General features: G+C 42.4%; 1 protein-coding gene across 2 annotated transcripts in view; it reads left to right on the forward strand.

Moving 5' to 3' along the window:
- The window catches only part of Ptpn14 (protein tyrosine phosphatase non-receptor type 14), a 149,120-nt gene that overhangs the window by 89,659 nt on the left and 39,340 nt on the right, over positions 1 to 20,121 (forward strand). For both annotated transcript variants that reach the window (XM_070041505.1, XM_070041504.1), the window contains exons 4-7: positions 2,234 to 2,331; positions 4,837 to 4,904; positions 13,556 to 13,626; positions 15,175 to 15,262. In XM_070041505.1, coding sequence (XP_069897606.1) covers positions 2,234 to 2,331; positions 4,837 to 4,904; positions 13,556 to 13,626; positions 15,175 to 15,262 — 325 coding nt within the window. The remainder of the gene's footprint in view (positions 1 to 2,233; positions 2,332 to 4,836; positions 4,905 to 13,555; positions 13,627 to 15,174; positions 15,263 to 20,121) is intronic.

Consider the following 20,121-nt stretch of genomic DNA (forward strand, 5'->3'; position numbering starts at 1 on the left):
GAAGGGGCAGGTCATGATGATGATTATGAAAAAACTCCCCTTAAGCTGGGCGCCAGTGGCTCACACCTGTAATCCTAGCTACTCAGGAGGTTGAGATCTGAAGATTGCGGTTCAAAGCCAGCCCGGGCAGGAAAAGTCCATGAGACTCTTACTTCCAATAAACCACTCAGAAAACCAGAAGTGGCGCTGTGGCTCAAGTGGTAGAGTGCTTGATTTGAGCTGAAAAGCTGAGGGACAGCATCCAGGCCCAGAGTTCAAGCCCCACGACCTACTGAAAAAAAGAATCGTCCCCCTCTTGGACTGGGAATGTGGCTTAGTGGTAGAATGCTTGCCTAGTATGCATGAAGCCCTGGATTTGATTCCTCAGTACCATATACACAGAAACCGAAAGTGACACTGTGACTCAAGTGGTAGGGTGCTAGCCTTGAACAAAAAAAAGAAGCTTAAGGAGAGTGTGCAGGCTCGTGAGTTCAAGCTCCAGCACTGGCAAAAACAAAACAAAACAAAAAACCTTTCTTCCATAGGGCATGCCTTTGATTCCACAGAGGTTTTTTATTTTTTTGGTGGGGGTTAGGGGTGGGGGGGGGTCCTGTCGTGGGGCCTGAACTCTGGGCCTGGGCATTGTCCCTCAGTTCTTCAGCTCAAGGCTAGCGCTCTACTACTTGAGCCACAGCGCCACTTCCCGCTTTTTTCTTTTTGCTTATGTGGTGCTAAGGAATGGAACCCAGGGCCTCAGGCATGTAAGGCAAGCGCTCTACCACTGAGCCACCTTCCCAGCCCCACCACAGAGTTTTTTTTGAATGTTCCTACCTAATGTTAGTTTGTGTACATTCATATAGTGGAACTGCTCTTTCAATAATACCAGCTCTTCTGTAGAACCTCTCTTCCTGTTTACTGGGATTTGGGATTCAAGATAATAGGTCTAAGGTAATGAGGGTACATGAAGAGTACAGCAGTGCCTCCTGAGCTCAGAATAAGTCTGGACAAGGAATAAAAGGTTTTCTGCATACCTCAGAGACTGGTCTAAAGATCAGTAGAGACACTTGTTTATATCCATTAGAGTGGTCAGATTAGGTAGACAGGAAGTAAAATTCTTGATTGAAGAATGAACTCAGCAAATGATTATGAATTTATCAAGTGAAGAACTGGATGAGAATATGGATGAGGCTATTTTTTTTCTATTAAGCTTCATGAGAAAGATTTAAAATTATCTCCCAGTGTTTGCCCTTCTGATCAGAGTCTAGGTTTTTCCCACCAAAGGCTGACATGATTGTCATCATTCTGTCCAGTAGACCCAAGAGGAAGAGGGGAAGGCTGGGCTAGGGTGTGCAGAGGATTTCAGTTCTTCCTTCAAGTACGAGTTGGGCAACTACATCCTAATAGCTATGATATCGCAGGTAGAATTGGCCATTGCTAGTTTGCAGCACTGATGAGCTACTTTTTGGAAAGTTGCACATCGATTCATACCTCTGTATTCCCCAGACTGAAATATATAGTTATAGTTACCAGGAGCACACAGGTCATCAGTGTCTGCCAGGAAGTAGTGCTAGGAAAGTGTGACTGTGTCATCAGAGGAAATGGTGCCTGGGGAATAAACATCTGGGGTGAGGAGGTGGCTGAACTTTATGTCATTCTATGAGTGGGTTTTGGGTTTTGTAAGGAAATGATACCATTTAGAGCTTCTTCTCCGGTGCTGTTTTTGAGTTGTAAACATGTCAGGGGGAAGTCTGACTCTAATTAGCTTCAGCCCACCCTTTATCAAAACTTCATATGACTTGACCTCTTCAAGATGTGTTTGTCCTTCCAAAGCTTTCTAATTTCAAAGGTGATATGTTTCTAGACCTTATTCCAGAGATTGGTGGCTGGTGTCCTACTAAAGCAGGTGTCCAGGGGTAGAAAAGGGTTTTCTTCTCTCTGTGATGAAGAATGAGTTGTTGGTTTGGGTTTGTTTTTTTAAAAATTATTATCAGTAATTCATCCTGCTGGGCCACCAGTGAGCAATTTGATGAGAATGCTCTCAAACTCAGAATGCGCACGATGTGGCACCTGCTACATCAAAGAAAGATTAACATGGGCAGAGGTCACTTTCTATCTTTTATAGAGATGGCCCTTGTCAGCATCGCCTGTGTATCCTGCTATACCCAGGGTTTGCATCTAAGAGATATCTCTGTTGTGAGAATAGATTCCCAGTTTGTGTTTTTAAGGTTGTTTGTTCCCCTCTTCCCTTGAACAGATATCAGTATTACCTGCAAGTCAAAAAGGATGTGCTGGAAGGGCGATTACGGTGTAGCCTGGAACAGGTGATCCGGCTGGCGGGGTTAGCTGTGCAAGGTAAGGCGTTGTCATGACCGGCATGCTGTTTCATTGAGGTACTTTGGGCATCCAGCTTCACCTACCTGATCCCTCCCTAGGGCTCCCTTGTCATTTCAGTGCATCCTAAAATCCATCAAGATGGGAGAAGGTTAGAGGGTAAACAGTACTGAAATGACACTGCATCCGTGAATAAAGTTAGCAAAATAAAACTCACTTAAAAGCTGTTGAATAATAGGGGAGAAGAGGATGGGGGAAATGGAGAGTAAACAATGGGATCCACCTAATTAGAATAGTTTACACGATCAGTTATTATACACTAGAAAAATGAATAGCAAGAGGGTAACATAGGTCTCTGGGGTTGGGAGTAGGAACATGGAGGGTGAAGAAAGGTGAATATTGTCAATATGTTTGATGTTCATGTGTGGAATTAGAACAATAAAGTATGTTGAAATTAATTTGGGAAATGGGGAAAGGGGATGAGGGAACATGTTGGAGAAGGTAAGATGGATTAAGATATATATATATATATATATATATATATATATATATATATATATATATATATGCATAGATGTATGCTTGAATGGACATGTCCTTTATAGGCAGTCAGAAAGAGCAACTCATTGATGCTAATCTTAAAATATGTATGGAAAATGATTAAAAATTTAAAGAATGATATTTCCTAATTTTTGTTGGTTGGAAAGCAGATTTCTCAAACTACCTGCTTTGGCTGTTAGTTTTAGTGGGAAATGGCAGCTTTTTTTTCTCTCCTGCTTTTAACTAAAACTGCATTTCTGAGTTTATGGATTGTTTTCTCAAAATTGTTCCACTTCACAATGTAGCCCTCATCTGTATCTTGATGTTACTGTGTAACTGTCACATTGTCATGTACGATAACTATAACCATTGTTTTATAATTCTAATACAAAGGGATACGCTTAAAATCTGGTTTATAATGTGAAACAAGATATGCTGGAGTAAATGTATCTTATGTCCTGTCCTATTTATATTTATCAGACAGCTATTATTTTAAAACTTTCTGTACATTGTTATATTTAAGTACTTTTTATATATACATATTTGTTGCATGGTCACTTACTTGCTTTTAGTCATAATGCAGCAAGGAGATAGTGATAAAATTTAAAAGAAACTGGTTTCCCTTTCAGTCCTTATGTTTTGGAAAATCTAGCAAATGTCAAGCATTGCAATTGCTTTTTTTTCTCATCCCTCTCTCCCTTCCTTCACCTCCCTTCCCTTTTCTTTTTCCTTCTTCCTTTCCTTTCTCCATCTTCTCTACTTCCTTCCCTTTTTTCCCTTTTCTCCTCTTCCCTTTTCTCTCTTTCTCCCTTTTCTCCCTTTCCTTCCTTTCCTCTCTTTCTCCCTTTCCTCTCTTTCCTCTCTTCCCTTCCTCCCCTTAACTGTTTTTTGAGACAGGGTCCCATTATAGAGCACAAGTTGAGCTCAAACTTGTGATCCTTCTCCGTTAGTCTCCCAAATGGTGGGGTTACAGATCTATATCATCTTGCTCGATTCTAGCTATAAATCATTTTTTCTGAGAAACCTTATTGAGCTATTAGAAAGAGATACTGCAGAACTTTAAATTCTAGGGGAAGACAATGACTGATGGTTGAACTTGGAAATAGGTACAGTGAGTCACTTTGCTGTCGAATGCCACACCCAGTTGGTGATTGATTATATGCTGCATTTGTTGGTCCGTCTTTATACACTCAACCACTTCTTTACACTCACCATCTCTGTTTGTATGTCTTTTCTGTTACTCTGTATATCTTGCTACCTTACAAAATAGCTGAACCTATTTCTAGTGGGTGCTACATCTTATAAAATCAAGGTTCAATGCGGTTTGGGTTTTCTGTTAGAGCTAAGAAGCAAGATTTTATAACATACACACGCACGCACGCACGCACGCATGCATGCACGCACACACACACACACACACACACACACACACATTGCCTTCGTGAATTCATTCTCCATGTTCTCCAACATACCATTGTGAGCTAAAAACAGGACAGAACAGAATTTCTGGCATCTTGCAACATGTGAAGTTGTTTAGGAGGTGTAAAGATTTTTGAGATTGTTTGCCAAAGGTGATTTACATTGGGAATTTCCAGCTGCAGATATGCGAAAAGCTTTACAGATGGATTTAGCTCAACAATTCTTCAAATTAACCTTTTGAGATAAAAAGTCCCTTGGCAGGTATTCTTAAGAAAGGAACCTGATACACATTCAACAACCAGATAAACACAGATTTGTTTTTCAATAGACTTTAGAAATTGCTTCCAGATTTCCCCATTCTTTTAAAAAAGAAAATTGTGTCATGGTGACCACCTGTTGATATTTTGTTGCTAGGTTAAGATGGTGACTGTATCAAACACACTATTTTTTATATAATAGTAGTGCAGAAAGGGGATGTAATAGAAGAAGAAATGGGATGACTGATTTGTCTTTCAATGTTTAGTTTCTTAAAATAACTCTTACCCTTCCTTTTCCTTGTCTTCTCAGCTGATTTTGGAGACTATCATCAGTTTGATTCTCAGGAATTCCTCCGAGAATATGTGCTATTTCCAATGGTAAGTATAATTTATATATATTAATTGTCTATATTCTTTGGAAATTTGTCTCCTTGGAAAATCTCAGAGAATTTTTGATGTTCCTTGGGGAAGAAAAAATGTCTACACATTCATAAAGTAGGGATGAATTTTATAAAAGACTTTGTGAACATGCCTTTTCTCACTGCAAGTCACTTTTTGTGATTTTATTTTTTTTGTGCTGGGGCTGGCGCTTGAACTCAGGGCCTGAGTTTGTGTGTGTGTGTGTGTGTGTGTGTGTGTGTGTGTGTCTGTGTGTGTGTCTGTGTCTGTGTCTGTGTGTCTGTGTGTGTCTGTGTCTGTGTGTCTGTGTGTGTCTGTGTCTGTGTGTCTTTGTTTTCCCCCTCAAGGCTAGTACTCTACCACTTGAGCTACAGTGGTAGTCTTTGGTGATTAACTGGATATAAGAAGAGTCTCATGGACTTTCCTGCCCAGGCTGGCTTTGAACCATGATTCTCAAATCATCCCTCCTGAGTGGCTTCAATTATAGGAATGAGCCACCAGGGCCCAACTTTTTTATTCTAAAACATAAATTCTTGCCAATGTTTGGAATTCCCACTGATTTTTGTAGTTTTACTTTATAACCTGCAACTTTACTGAATTAATCATTTTTCATAGTCTTTCGGTAAAGTCTTTAGTTGTTTTTAAGTCAAATCATGTGGTAATCAAATAGAAGTAATTTTATTTCTTCCTTTTCTACCCAATGCCTTCGTCTTCTTTTTTGTGTGTGTGTCTCAATTCTTCTACCATGGCTCCCACCTAGTTATTGTTTGCTTCTAGTGTTGAATTTGAGATTTGAGAGTCGGGCTGGGTGCAGTGGTACAAAAATGTCACTACCAGATTTGAAGGGAAGCCCAGGTAGGAATAGCAAAGCCCAGGCTGGTCCAGGCATAAAATAAGAATCTACCTCAAAAACAAACCAGTGCCAAAAGGGGCTGGAGACATGGCTCAAAGGGAAGAGTGCCTCTTTAGTGAACATGTGGTCCTGAGTTCAATTCCTCGAACCAGGTTAAAAAAAATAACGTGGTAGTAGGCATGACTCAAGTGGCAGAGTGCCCACCTAGCAAGTACAGGGCCCCGAGTGTAGTCTTCAGAATCAACTCCTGCCCCCTCCCCACTTTTGCGGCCCACACATTTCACCTCCCCCCAAATGAAATGCTATTATTTCCAGCAACATAGAGAGAATCTAAGGGATGTTAGCTTAAGGAACTAAGCTAGGCAGAGACAGAGATGTTTCCTCATCTCTTATATGTGAACTTTGAAAATGCAAACTCATGAAAGTACTGACTGGAGTAGACATTGCCAGAGGCTAAGGACGCAAGCAGAGGGCAACAGAGTTTCAGTTAGACGAGTAGGTTCTGGTGACCCCTTGCACGGTGTGTGATGACTGCACGTAACCATTGCATACATTCACAAATTGCTCTGGGAAGATAAGAAATGTCCTCACCACAAAGCTATGGGAAGTATGGGAGCAGATGGACATGCTCCTTCCCCTGTTTGCTCATTCCAACGGCAGATACACGTATCACACTAGACTTCATGAATATGTTGAGAAATTTACCCCTTCACCCTGAAGCGTGCAGACTCTTCCTTTTAGAACATACTGAGTTGTTTGTACCCCAAACCTTTGTGTGTGTGGTTTTTCTGTTTGGAAATGCGCTTTCCTGACCTTTGTATGGTTGAAGTCTGGGTTCACATATCTGTTCCTCAAGGAGGTCTTCCTTTTCTTCACCAGCCTGTCTATCTGGTACACCTTAACCATCAACCACCCCTTGTTAAATTACATGTGTGTGTGTACACGTGCATGTGGCGCATGCATGCATATGTACCTCTCTGTGCTTCGAAGCTCCCTTAGTTTATGAAGTTATTCCTTCTCATTATTCAGTCAGGTAGGCATTATTTATTTTTGATGTTTGAAATTTCGGCTCTATCTACGGTTGTCAGGGATCCTGTGCTTTTTGTCCACTATTGTTGGACACATAGTTTGTGCTCACAGACATTTGTGGAAGGAATCTGTTTCTGGGTTGAATTAGGAGTGAAGCTAGATTTTTTGTTTTTGTGCTAGTCCTGGGCCTTGAACTCAGAGCCTGGGCATTGTCCCTGAGCTCTTTTGCTTAAAACTAGCAGTCTACCCCTTGAGCCACAGCTCCACTTTTGGCTTTTTTTGGTGATTAATTGGAGATGGGTCTATTGGACTTCCTATGCAAGCTGGCTTTGAACTATGATCCTCAGATCTTAGCCTCCTGAGTAAGTAGCATTGTAGGCATGAACCACCAATGCCCCAGCAGGTTATTTTTTAAAAATTGTTATTATTAAGAGTTGTATAAAGGGGTTATAAGTCACTAAGGTTATGAGTGCAGTGCTTCTTGAGCAATGTCATCCCTCCCTTCATTTTCCCCTCATTTTCTTCCTCCTTTCTCTACCCACAAGTAGGTTTTAACCTTTAAGGAATTTTTGCTAGTGGCTTAGTTGGTGGCTTTGGGGTAAAGGAGAAGAGTTACCCTGAGTTAAGAATGAAAACATCTGGAAAGCTATGTAGGAAAGAGCTAAAACCAACTGAAGGTGCTGGCTCTGATCAGAAATCAAAATCCTTCAACGCTTCTGTTTTGTGATCGTTTGTTTTGCCCAAAACACTGACCTGAGTAACTTAACACCCTGGGGGATGAAATTATACAAGAAATAGTGCATGTTCTCAAGGAGATTACCATGTGGTTGGGTAAGTAGGAAGTTTGCGAAATTGGAAAGCAAAACCCAGTGTAATAAAGTGCAATCAAGGTTTTCCAAGGGGAAGGGACACATGTACTGGAGAGGATTAGGGAAGACTTAAAGACTAATGGGGCACAAGCTGTGCCTTATAGGGTGGGGAGATGGTAAGAGGCAGAAAGGGAGGGAACAAGGTATGAGCCAGACAGAAAAACCACATGTGGCCAGGTGTTTGGGAAGGAGTCGGCTGGACAGTCTGTCTGCCTGGCAGTTGTGTAAAACATGGAAATCTTGAGAGAGGTAGAACCCTTGATTCTTTTGAGGATTTTCAGTCCCTGGACTTTGAAAACTCCCAGATGAAGCAGTGAGACCATTTACAGCAGGAGCTCGGCTGAGAATATGTTGTGGTGATCTGAGCAGGAGATAGAATTCAGGCACTAGCAGTCAGACAAAAATATGGAAAGTAAACTCTATTCAGGAAGTAACATAGAGCACTCATATCTCACCAGTCGTGGCACATCGGAGAAAGGGGAGGATTTGATGACAAAAGGCTTAAGGTCTTCATGTTTTGAAAATGTGTGTCGTTTTTTTACTTTTGAATATACTGGCTTAGCAGTCACAGCCACCACGAAACCTCAGGGATGCTCATCAAGTGGATCATCCACTGAGTCCCAATAACTTTTTTCTTCCTGAAGTTGATCCTTCTCTTAAATTTCATGTTGGCTTTTGGCTGTGATTCTGCCCTTTCCATGACTGTGGTTTTGAATTGGAAAAAAAAATTATTTCCAAATGAAGCTGCCCACCCCAACCAGCAGAACCCTCTCTAGCTGAATTCTTTGGTCCACATGAAATACCAATTAATTTTTAGTTTAGTTTACTTCCTATATCAATGTGCACGATGGCAAAAAGCCAGCCTATATGGGGAGTCTGGTCTCTGCCTGGGTTACACATAACAGTTTCTAGATAGCTTTGGACCCTCTCTTTGTGCAAATGAAGTGCTGAGTGAACTGAGCAATCTGAGAAGCAGATGAACACTGGTGCCCTGATGATCTTAGAACGTCTACCTGTACATGGAGACCCTGGTCAGCTGAGGTGACCTTCAGAGATAAGGTCACTGCCATCTTCCTTCCTTGAGTCTGGAAATGGAAGTGTTGAGTTTCTGAGATAAGTTTGGAGTTACTATCCCTTTTAGCAAAGGAGATGAACTTCATTGATCTACAACTTACTTTGTTCTCCATAAATCCAGAAATAGAGCAAATCTTTTTCAAGAATCACTCTATGATGATGTAGTATGTACTGTGTTTGCTATTTTTCTTTTTTTCTTTTTGCCGGTCGTGTTGCTCACTCTGCAATTCCAGCAACGTCTATTTGTAGGCATTAACATCTTACTTAGCCCAGAAGTTCTTTACAGGATTTAGTGTCAATATGCTTGAGTCACTATCTGTGGGATGTTTGCCTGCATGCTCAGAGTGAGCTTCATCCTCAGGATTGTAGAGTGTGCACAGTTTTGTCAGATGGAGTGGTTGATTATGGAGGGTGGATTTGTTTGTTCCACTCCACTCTCATTCAAAAAGTCTTATCACATTGCCTGCACAGATGAGACCTGGCTTGAGTGCTATTCAGAGAACTCAGAGGTGATTATTAGCCAGATTTATCTGTGGTTGTAGCAGGTTAAAGAGCAGTGTGGCAATCAAGGAGGTCCTTTCCATATCACAAATTTCCCAGGAGACTGGATCCTCTCTTTGCTCTGAGCCGATCAGCTTCTTACACAGCCTCAACCTCATAAAACTCACCATTGGGTAGGCAAGTACTGACTTTAGATCTAAAATAGCCCAGATGTGAAGTTCCCAGCATCCCACAAAGCCTCAATGGCCAGCACTGATGATGAGGTGGCAGAGCTGGTTGCCCTCAGTGTGTGTCTGAGCTGAGAACATTCCCAGGCTGTGGGCTATACCCTTCTTTTCTCATCTCTGCTTACACAACCAACCCTGCCCTGCTGTGTTGTATCCCGAGTGTGTTGGGCTCTGTGGTCAGAAACTTCAAGCATAGTTGCTGAATTGGTGTGGTGCCCACATCCTGGCTGTGTCAGCCTTGGGAAAATTGTTGGCCTTTTTAAGCCTAAGTTTTCTCATCTAAGATGACTATAACAGAGATCATCTATTGGGGAGCATTCAAGAAGAAAATGCTTGTGTTGTACCCAACTTGGAACCTGGTAAACTCCCATTAACTGTTTACCCAGTTGTCTTATTATTATTAACATGAAGGGATGACGTTGTTCAAAAAGAAAAAAAAAACAACAAAAAAGGAAACATAGCTGGGCACTGGTAGTTCATGCCTGTAATCCTAGCTATTCAAGAGGCTGAGATCTGAGGATCACAATTCAAAGCCAGCATGGGCAGGAAAGTCTGTGTGACTCTTATCTCCAGTGAACCACCAGAAATAGAGCTGTGGTTCAAAGTGGTAGAGTACTAGCCTTGAGCAAAAAAGCTCAGGGACAGTGCCCAGGCTCTGAATTCAAGCCCCATGACTGCTCACCGCCCCGCCCCCCCCAAACACACCAAAAAGTACTTAATTACCTAACTTATAAAATAGTAGCCCCTCTATACCACGTATTAATAGTAACAATAAAATGATTTAAAAAATAAATTAAAACATAAAAAGTATTAGCATGAGTTGAGTATTCTGCCTGTGTTATGCAAATGTGACAGTGTATAGGTAACAATGCTACCTACATTTCCAAGTGTAAATGTAAGCAGAGGACAGGCAAGAGATATAACTATGAACTACCATTGCATAATCAAAGCATCTTGTTAATGATGTGAAATATACATGCTGAATAGTGAGTTCAGCTCAGTGAACATGTATGGATCACTTCCTACATATTGAAACCTTACAAACATGGAAAGGAATTGTTGCCTTTGGGGTTCCTGCATTGTAATAGAGAAGTGTAGGCAAGGTTAAAAAATAAGGTGAGTATGCAAACAAGTATCTTAGGAAGGCAGGAGGAAGAATGTAGAGAAGGGACAGGAAAAACCTACCCTGTGATGACCAGTCCACTGAGCCCTGACCTAAAGGTTGGCATGACACTTAAAGTGGTGTCATAGGGCTGTGTTTTCTTCCAAGAATGGGTAGGCATGAGCATGAATAGACACATAAAAGCGGTTTGTGTTCAGAGGTGTTCATCCAAGGCCTGGAACCCTTGGGAGAGAAGGTGTAGAAGGGGAGGCTGAGTCACACTGAGGGATGGGTGCAGATGGCAGGCCCAGCTGTTGACCTAATTGAGTAGGCTGTGGGGAGCCATGGAAAGTACGGGTTCTGCTTGGTTCCACCAGAGCTTTCAAAGGGAAGAATGCATTCCTTTGGTGGGAGGAGGGGACAAGGGGATGAATGGCTGTGTTTGATCTTACCAAGTAACTGAATTTGTCAAATGGCATTTCTTTAGCAGAGAAAAGAACAAAGTTAAGTCCACAGGGCGCTGCACAGGTGTGTGGCTGTGTGCAGGCATACACGCTGTCATTTGTCACTCATTCAGGGCCACGCTGGCACGTCTCACTGGTGCGGCCCATACCTCGGGCCGCAGGCACATATGGAAGCTGTTGGGTTGAGTACAATAGCAGAGGGGGACCCTTGGGCTTTTGCTTTTCAGCGGTGGAAGTGGTGGTTTAATGGGGCCCTTTTTGATCTTCACTTACATGTTAGTTTATTCTGTTGCCACATGCCTTTCATTAGCTTTTCAAAATTAGCATCATGTTAATACTCCTATGTGGTAGAGAGGCATGCACCCAGATATGTTTCTAAACTTCAGAATGCCTTTGTGATTTTACCAGATAAAGCTGAGAATATTGGCCTTATTTCCCATCATAGATGGCCAGCAACTCAGCAGAAGGCTTAGTAGGAAATTGTAAACGAATCAGTAAACCACAGAAATAAGAGCTCCTAATTCCCTCTGGCTTCTTAGAGGTCTATCAGATGTAGAATTAGTGGAACCCTGTAGCAAGATAAAATGTTTTGGGTATAGTCACATCCTCATTTTCTAGGTGTGTGTGTGTGTGTGTGTGTGTGTGTGTGTGTGTGTGTGTGTGTGTGTGTGTGTGTGTGTGTGTGTGTGTGTGTGTGTGTGTGTGTGTGTGTGTGTGTGTGTGTGTGTGTGTACGTACACGGGACTTGATTTCAGGGCTTGGGCACTGTCTCTGAGTTCTTGTTTGCTCAAACTGGTATTCTACCACTTGAGCCACAACTCTACTTCTGGCTTTTTTGCTGGTTAATTAGAGCCTCATCGACTTTCTTGCCTGGGCTGGCTTTGAACTGTGAATCTCAAATCTCAGTCTCCTGAGTAGCTATGATTACAAGGCATGAACCATAGGGTGTACTCAGCTCTAGTGGGTTTTTCTCATTTTAATGTTCTAAGATGTGATGTTTCTTAGCAAATCTGAAGTGTCCACTTTAGGGGAATAACATTTCATTTATGATCAATGGTCACCTTGGAGGTATATCTCCATGTAAATAGCATTTTAGAAGCAAATCAATGAGGCTCTCTATGATTTCTGAGCTTATAACCAGCTGTTACCCTGCACCCACAATAGTATAAGCTGTCTTCATCAGGATGTAGCTCAGAATCCCTTCTTCTGTCCCCTCCAAAGCCCAGGGAAAAAGATGCTCTCTGTGTTTACCTGTCCTGAGTTCCTCTGGCCAAGACATTAACTGGACTGCTGAACACTATTGTCTTAAAAATAAACCTTTGGATGTTTTCATTTTCATGACTACAACTGCCCAATAACATGAGAATGAATTTCATTCCTGCTTGTGTTTCTTCTTCTCCCAACATGTGGGTTTTTTGTTTGTTTATTTAAATAATAGATAGGTATGGATCAAAAGACTCAGTTTAATTTCTTCCTTCACTCAATTCAGTCCCTGATCATTAAGAATATCTACGTACATACTAAAAACTTCTTTTGTTAAAACTACGTTTGAACCCAGATGCCATGGTTCATATGTATAATTCTAGCTATTTGGGAGGCTGCAGTACTTCAAGGTTAGTCCTTATAAGAAGATCATGAGTCCCTGACCAATAAAAGACTGGCGTGTACCTGTCATTTCAGTAATATGTGAGACATAAGTAGGAGAATCACTGTTCAGATAGCTAGGGCATAAATGTGAGACCAACGCTATTCAAAACTAACAACAACAACAACAAAAAACTAAAGCTAAAAGACGGTAGTATGGCTGAAGTGGTAAAGCATCAGCCTACCAAGCACAAGGCCTTGAGTTCATATCCTAGTACCAGCCGAAAGAAAAACAAAAACACCAAAAACCTGCATGTGAGAGGCATGGCAGATAGGGGGGAAAAAGTAATGGGAGCAGGGAGAGCTGTACTTGGGCCCTGAAGAATTTAAATGGCAACCCAAAATAGCATGTTGACATAACAAAGTGTTGTGAAGCACCAGAGTATAACAGCAGACTTACATAACTGATAGTCCTGGACATTGCAGCTTATGATTCTGCAGGGTAGAGAGACAGGAAGTAAGGCCAAGCAGGGGAATGAAAGGAAGGAGGGATCTTGTAAAATTACTTCACAAGCAAGCCAGGTACTTATGGCTAACACCTGTTCTCACACCTATAATCCTACTAGTCAGGAGCCTGAGATCTGAGGATCACAGTTTGAAGCTAGCCTGGGCAGGAAAGTCTGTGAGACTCATCTCCAATTAACCACTAAAACACCAAAAGTAGAGCTATGGTTCAAGTGGTGGAGCCCCAGCTTTGAGTTAAAAAAAACAAACAAACACAAAAAAATAAACAACAAAAAAACCCCTCAGGGACAATGCCCAGGCCCAGAGTTCAGTACTGACACAAACATAAATAAAGACACAGTTTGCAAGCAAGTTCACAAATGCCACAAGACCCTCTGACCTAAATGATTTCTGTTCTTCTAGGATTTGGCCCTGGAAGAGGCTGTACTGGAGGAGCTGACCCAGAAGGTAGCCCAAGAGCACAAAGCTCACAGGTAAGGCAGGCAGAGGACAAGGTAACCAACGGGTCCTTTGCCCATGGGGCAGGAGCTCCAAGGGCATAGACAAGGATGTTTGCCCAGTCTCACCCTTGGCCTCAACATCGTTTTGTTACTTCTAACATACAACTCTTACTTTGTTTCTTTTCTCTTCTTTTTTTTTATTTATCAGTTATGGGGCTTGAACTCAGGGCCTGTATACTCTCCCTGAGCTCTTTTTGCTCAAGGCTAGCGCTCTACCACTTTGAACCACAGCGCCACATCCAGTTTTCTGGTAGTTCGTTGGAGATAAAGAGTCTCAAGGATTTTCCTGCATGGATTGGTTTTGAACTTGGATCTCAGCCCTCTGAGTAGCTAGGATTACAGGAGTGAGTCACAGTGCCTGGCCAACTCTGATTTCTTTCTGAGGCAGGATCGTGGGGATATGAAAACAACCCTTTTATTCTCTCCTATCTTCTCTGCCTGTCTCTCTTCCTTCCCCTTCCTTCCCTCCTTTCCATACCTCCTTCCATTTCTTTCTCATCTTCCATCCTTCCTTCTTGGCTTTTCCTTCCATCCCAATTTTACTTTCCCTTCCTTTCTTTCTCCTTGTCTTCTTATTCCTTCTCCTCCGTCCCAGAAAGCCCGCAAAAAAGTAGAGTTGTTAGTTAGGACAGTTTCATTCTTTGAACTTCCCTGTAAGGCTTGGGGTATCTGGGAGCTCAGGGCTGCGTCACACTTGAGTGTGAAGACCCTGCTGGTGAGGCTGAGTGGGAAGGTGAAGATCAAGAGGGAAAAGGAGGAAGATATTAACTGAAGGAGGCATCAAGTGGATATCAGGAACATTTGGAGCTGTTGTGGAACAGTAGACAACAAGCATTTTTTTCCTTCCAAACTCAGAGAACTTGGGCAGTCAAGTTGTTTTATCCTGTGTACTTGACTCTTAAAATATCCTCAATACCCAAATATACTTTAAAAAAACCCAAAACAACAAAAAAAACCCCAAAAACTCAGGGCCTGGATGCTATTCTTTAGCTTTTTTTGATCAAGGCTGGCATTATCTACCACTTGAGCTACTTTTGGCTCGTTGGTGGTTAATTAGAGATAAGAGTATCACAGACTTTTCTTTCTGGGCTGACTTTGAACTGTGATCCTCCAAATCTCAGCCATCTGAGTAGCTAAGAGTATAGGTATGATCCACCAGCACCAGCTTTACATTTTTTTTAATAGTGGAAATGTTTCCCAGTTGGAAACAAAACAAAACATAAAGGAGACACCACCATAATTTACAGGAATGTCTGGAATAATTGTTTAGTGTTTTAAGGACTGTGGCTCTTCATTAGATGCTTTGACTGCCCCTCATTATTTCATGCTAAGTAAAAGGCTACTAGTGAACGTGTTAATGAATTACTTAGTAATGTGTTATACCCTCAGTTGGCTAATGATTGCTTTTCCCAGAAGCTAGAGTGAAACCACAGCTCTGGAATTTGCCATCAAGAGGGTAGGCTCTTCCACTGGCTTTCTTGCCCTTAACCATTTTCTCCTTTGATGCTATTTTGGTTGTAGTGGAATCTTGCCAGCAGAAGCTGAGCTAATGTACATCAATGAAGTGGAACGATTGGATGGATTTGGACAGGAAATCTTCCCTGTGAAGGTAATATGCTGGGCCCTATCTGTTCTTCAGTCTTCTCAAACAACACAGCATTTTGAAAGCCAGCCCTGATTACAGAGGGCCAGGGTGGTTTAACATGAGGACTATCACAGCATCAGTTGACACTTACACCTTGATCGAAAAGTACTTTCACTTAGCTCACAGATTTTAAAGTTTTCTGTGGTCTTCAGCAATATATCTCCTCTCTTACCCCCCCCTCCTCCCTCCCTCCCTCCCTCCCTCCCTCCCTCCCTCCCTCCCTCCCTCCCTTCCTTCCTTCCTTCCTTCCTTCCTTCCTTCCTTCCTTCCTTCCTTCCTTCCTTCCTTTCTTCCTTCCTTCCTTCCATTGTTCTAGTACTGGGGTTTAAATTCAGGGCCTGGGCTCTGTCTCAGATTTTTCTCTCAAGTCTGCCACTTAAGCCAAGCTCCACTTCTGCCTTTTTTGGGGGAGGGGGTGGTGGTTAATTGGAGGTAAGAGTCTTACAGACCTACCTGCCCAGGCTGGCTTGGCACCATAATCTTCAGATCTCAGCCTTCTGAGTAGCTAGGATTTTAGCTCTCTAGTAGCTAGGATTTCAGGCATGAGCCATCATCACTTGGCTAACATATCTCATTTATAAGACATCCATCTAAGTGAGTACTATGGCCACCTAGCTCATCCAACATGTCAAAGGGATGAAGACCAAGTGCAGGCTTACAACAGACCATGATGCATTGCAGAGACTCTCACCAGTAGTTTCCTTCCCACTGCATACTCTCTTTTTCTCTTCTCTGGATAGAAACAGCGATGAGGTAAAATGATCTATCTCCTGTCTGCAGTTCTATATTATTTTTCTACCTCTCCAGACTTCTACATTGTGATATTGCTGCCTCTTGGGAGTTTATGGAAACTATACATAGGAAACTGTCAAAGCACAATCACGTTCATTGCAACAACTCCACCTTCTGCAGTAGGTGTGGTCGAGGGGTGTAGGGCTGAGCCTATAATCTAGGCTAATTTTCTTCTCTCTGTGGACTAACTTAAAAAAAAAAAGAAGTTCTATGAAAAATCTAAAGCAACTGGCGCATTCCAGCAATTTGGGAGACGCCTGCAATTTCAGCACAAACATTTCACTTCCAGACTGGCTCCGCTGGCTGGTTTATAAGTGTTCTGTTCCCCCTCGGTTGCACGATTGCAATCTGCCTTAATGAGAACTGCCCATGTGCATCAAGTAGAGTCAGGCAGGGTGGCTACGGCTTGCAAAAAGGGCTTAAATGGCTCTCTTTTAGATTTGTTTAATTTTCTTTTGCTTCTCTAATGACTGCCCTTCATAGGGCTGTAATCCATTTTCTTTGCTATAATGCCTTATGAAGCCATCTGTATCACTCTTACACTGAAGCCGTCCATATATAGTCATGATAGTGGGGGTCATTGGAAAAATGAGTAAACTTTTCCTCCACTTCAGAAAAAGACAACAACAACAGACTTCTCACCGCCTGGAATTTGGGGATGGGGTGGGGTTTGTTGCTGTCATTTGCTTGTTGTTTGAGACGTTGAGCTGTGGAAAGGGTAGGTAGTTCAGGTAGTGTTGAAATCCACTGTGCTGGATTCTAATGGTCCTTCTAGTAGGTGCTTGAGTGTGGCCATGGGGGATATTTTGTCTTCCTCTGATCTGGCAGATGGATAGTTCTGACTCATTGTCAGGTGGGTGTGACTCAGCTCTATGGCTGGTTTCCCCTGACACATATCTGCCCATGACTGAGGTGACCACCTAGAGGCCACATGATGCCTGGTGACCTAAAGATGACAAGCGAGAGAGGAGAGATGGGGCGGGGGAGGGGAGTGATGTGGTCAGCCTTGAAATGAGTTCACAACAACAGAGAGCAAAGGCCATATGGCTGGCCAGTCAGCGAAGGGGTGCTACAGACCCCTTTACTTCATAGAGATCCTTCAGGCTTCATGGAGTTCAAAGCTTCTCATGTGTATAACTCATGAAGACATTTCCGTTTAGCATGAGCTTATTCCATGAAGGGATCCTCCAGAAGCTTCCAAGCACCTCCCAATGGGTTTAGCCCTCATCCTCCTCTACACACCCTGGGGTAGCTGCTGCCTGAGTGACTCCCATGAAGTGAGGGTGTGTTACCATGGGGAAGGGTAATTTGGGGTTGACCTAAGCCAGAGGCTGCAGCTTCTCTGCTTTGCTCAATTGGAGGCGGAGCCCTCAAGCCTTGTTTCAGTGCAATGGACCCAGGATCCCTGGGGGAAAAGGCACTTACACTCTTAAGTGTGTAAGTGTCTCTTCTGTGTTGTTCCATTGCCCAGCCCTGAAATCTACTCTTCCCAAGTCCCCATCACCACCAGACACTGGTGTGGACCTACCACCAAAGTGTTAGTGAGGTCTTTCCACAGAACTTTCCTTCCGTGCCCATTCCTCACATCTTTTCTGCCTGTATGTCTTTGTCTGTGGTAGAAATTACCTTTTCAGTTTCTCATCATCCCCAAGCCCATTCTCTTTTCTTTTTCTAGTTCTTTTTGCTTTGGCCACCAGCCACTGCTGGCTGTATTCTAGTGCCAGCTTTGGTAAGTAGGTTGGGAAGACATCACCAAGAAAGGACCCTGTCTTCTGAGCCTTAATGGTGTTAGGTACCAGGGGAACTCAGCTGTCCTCCCTTCTTTGCTCTAGTTGTGCATGATCTTTCTCTTGTTCCTGAAATATGACCTCTGCCAGAAAAAGCAGTGGACTGAGGGACAGTTTATGTAGTCAGTGATCAGCTTGTTCCTACTCCAGGATTACAGTCTCCAAGGCAACAGATTGGAAGCATTTGACTGGACCAGACTGAAGAATAGACATCCAGGGTCCCATTTAAGAACTCCACAAGCTCCTGTGCCCACAAGCTTATAGCCATCCCTTAGCACCCACTCTCAGTGCAGATATACAGGAGACCCTCATGGGAACAAAAGAGGCTGGAAGGGAGAATTAACTTAGCTGGAGTTGACTTTGCAGAAGAGAAACCTCCCTGTCCAAAATGCTGCCCCCAAACTTGCAAAATCATTTTTGTTGTTGTTGTCAGTCATGGGACCAAAACTTTGGGCTTGGGCACTGTCCTTCAGCTCTTCAGCTCAAGGCTAGCTCTCTACCACTTGAGCCACAGTGCTACTTCTGGCTTTTTCTACTTATATGGTGCTAAGGAATCGAACCCAGGGCCTCATGCATGCAAGGCAAGCGCTCTACCACTGAGCCACCTTCTCAGCCCCCAATTGCAAAATCTTACAAAAGAAAAAAAGGGCTCCTAAAGGAAGAACATGTAGAAAATAAAAAGGATATAGAAATTAAAAATAGGATATATAAGAAATAGAAGACTTAATGGACAGATTTGAAGATAGAATTGAGAAAAGTTCTCAAAAAAAAAAAAAAAAGCTCAAAGTAATGAGTAGTGGACAACAGGGGATAAAAGAATTAGAGAACCACCCAGGCTGTCCAGTGGTAGAATAATGTGAGTTCTAAGAAGAGGGAACAGAGGGAAAAGAAGGGAGGGTTTGGGGGAAAATTTCCTCCTAGTGAGTGGCATTCTCCATGGTGGGGATCAAACACAATGGCTGCAGAAGTTTACAGAGGTGCAGATTTTGCCTATGGGGTGAGGAAGTGGGGGGCCCCGATCTGAGGCTTCTTGTAAACAAGCCCCGGGGAATGTCCCAACTCTTCCAAGTATGTTCATCTATAGCTTTGACTTTAAAACAACAACTAAGTTTAAAAAATGAATAGGTATTCATGAAAGAAAATGTTCAAATTGCCAAGTTTGAGAAATCATGAATTTCTCTCTTCAACCAGAAGTATGTTGTGACAAATATATATTATATAAGCTATAGTACATAATATTATAGGATTGTTATAATATTATAAATAGTAATAATATAATATTATATACTACATCTTATATAACAACATAGACAATATATAGATTATTTGGGGGAGGGAAAGAGAGACAGAGAGAATGAATATGAACACCAAGATACGCAGTGAGGCTGATTCTCTCAGGACTCTTCCCTCTAGCCCTATACCCTTATATATGTTCCCCTCCCCCACAGCACTTACCTATGGCTGTGGTATCATGGATGGCTGCAAACAAATTCTGTAAGACTGTTGGTGATCTTTTGCATTGCAAGTACCTATAGATTTTTTTCTTTAAATTGATGTATAAAAGTGAGAGTAGACATAAAAGTTATATGTGTATATGTTCAATGTTAATGAATTAACGTATGAATGATAACACTCAGCTTTTTGTGGCGAGTACACTTTTAAATCTCCCCTTAGTAGATTTTCTGGAATAAACTCCATTGTGTATTACTATGGTCAGCATGACATGCAATAGATCACTTGAATTTATTCCTTTGATCTAAAGGAAATTTTATATCCTTTGATCAACATTTCTTCTCACACTCCTGCTCACCACTGTTCTACTGTGTTCCAGTGAGTTCAAGTTTTTTAGATTCTACTTTTACATCTAAGTGAATCGCAGTGTCTGTCTGTTCCTGGCTTACTTTACTTAGAATGAAGTCTCCCAGTTGTTTGTTTCACTTTCATCTGTAGTGTTTGTATCAAAGAACAGGATGCCTTCTTCTTTTATGGGGGGAGGATGTTAGTCCTGGGGGTTTGAACTGAGGGCCTGGGCTCTGTCCTTGACTTTGTTTTTGTTCAAGGCTAGCACTCTACCTCTAGCCAATGCTCCACTCCCAGCTTTTTTGGTAGGTTAGTAGATAAGAGTCTTATAGACTTTCCTGCCTGGGCTGGCTTTGAACTACAATTCTTAGATCTCAGCCTCTTGAGGAGCTGGGATTACAGGTGCATCTACACCACAGCACACCATACCATACCACATCATAC

Source organism: Dipodomys merriami, unplaced genomic scaffold, assembly GCF_024711535.1.
Source record: "Dipodomys merriami isolate MVZ:Mamm:240054 unplaced genomic scaffold, mDipMer1.0.p SCAF_31, whole genome shotgun sequence".
Lineage (NCBI taxonomy): Eukaryota > Metazoa > Chordata > Mammalia > Rodentia > Heteromyidae > Dipodomys > Dipodomys merriami.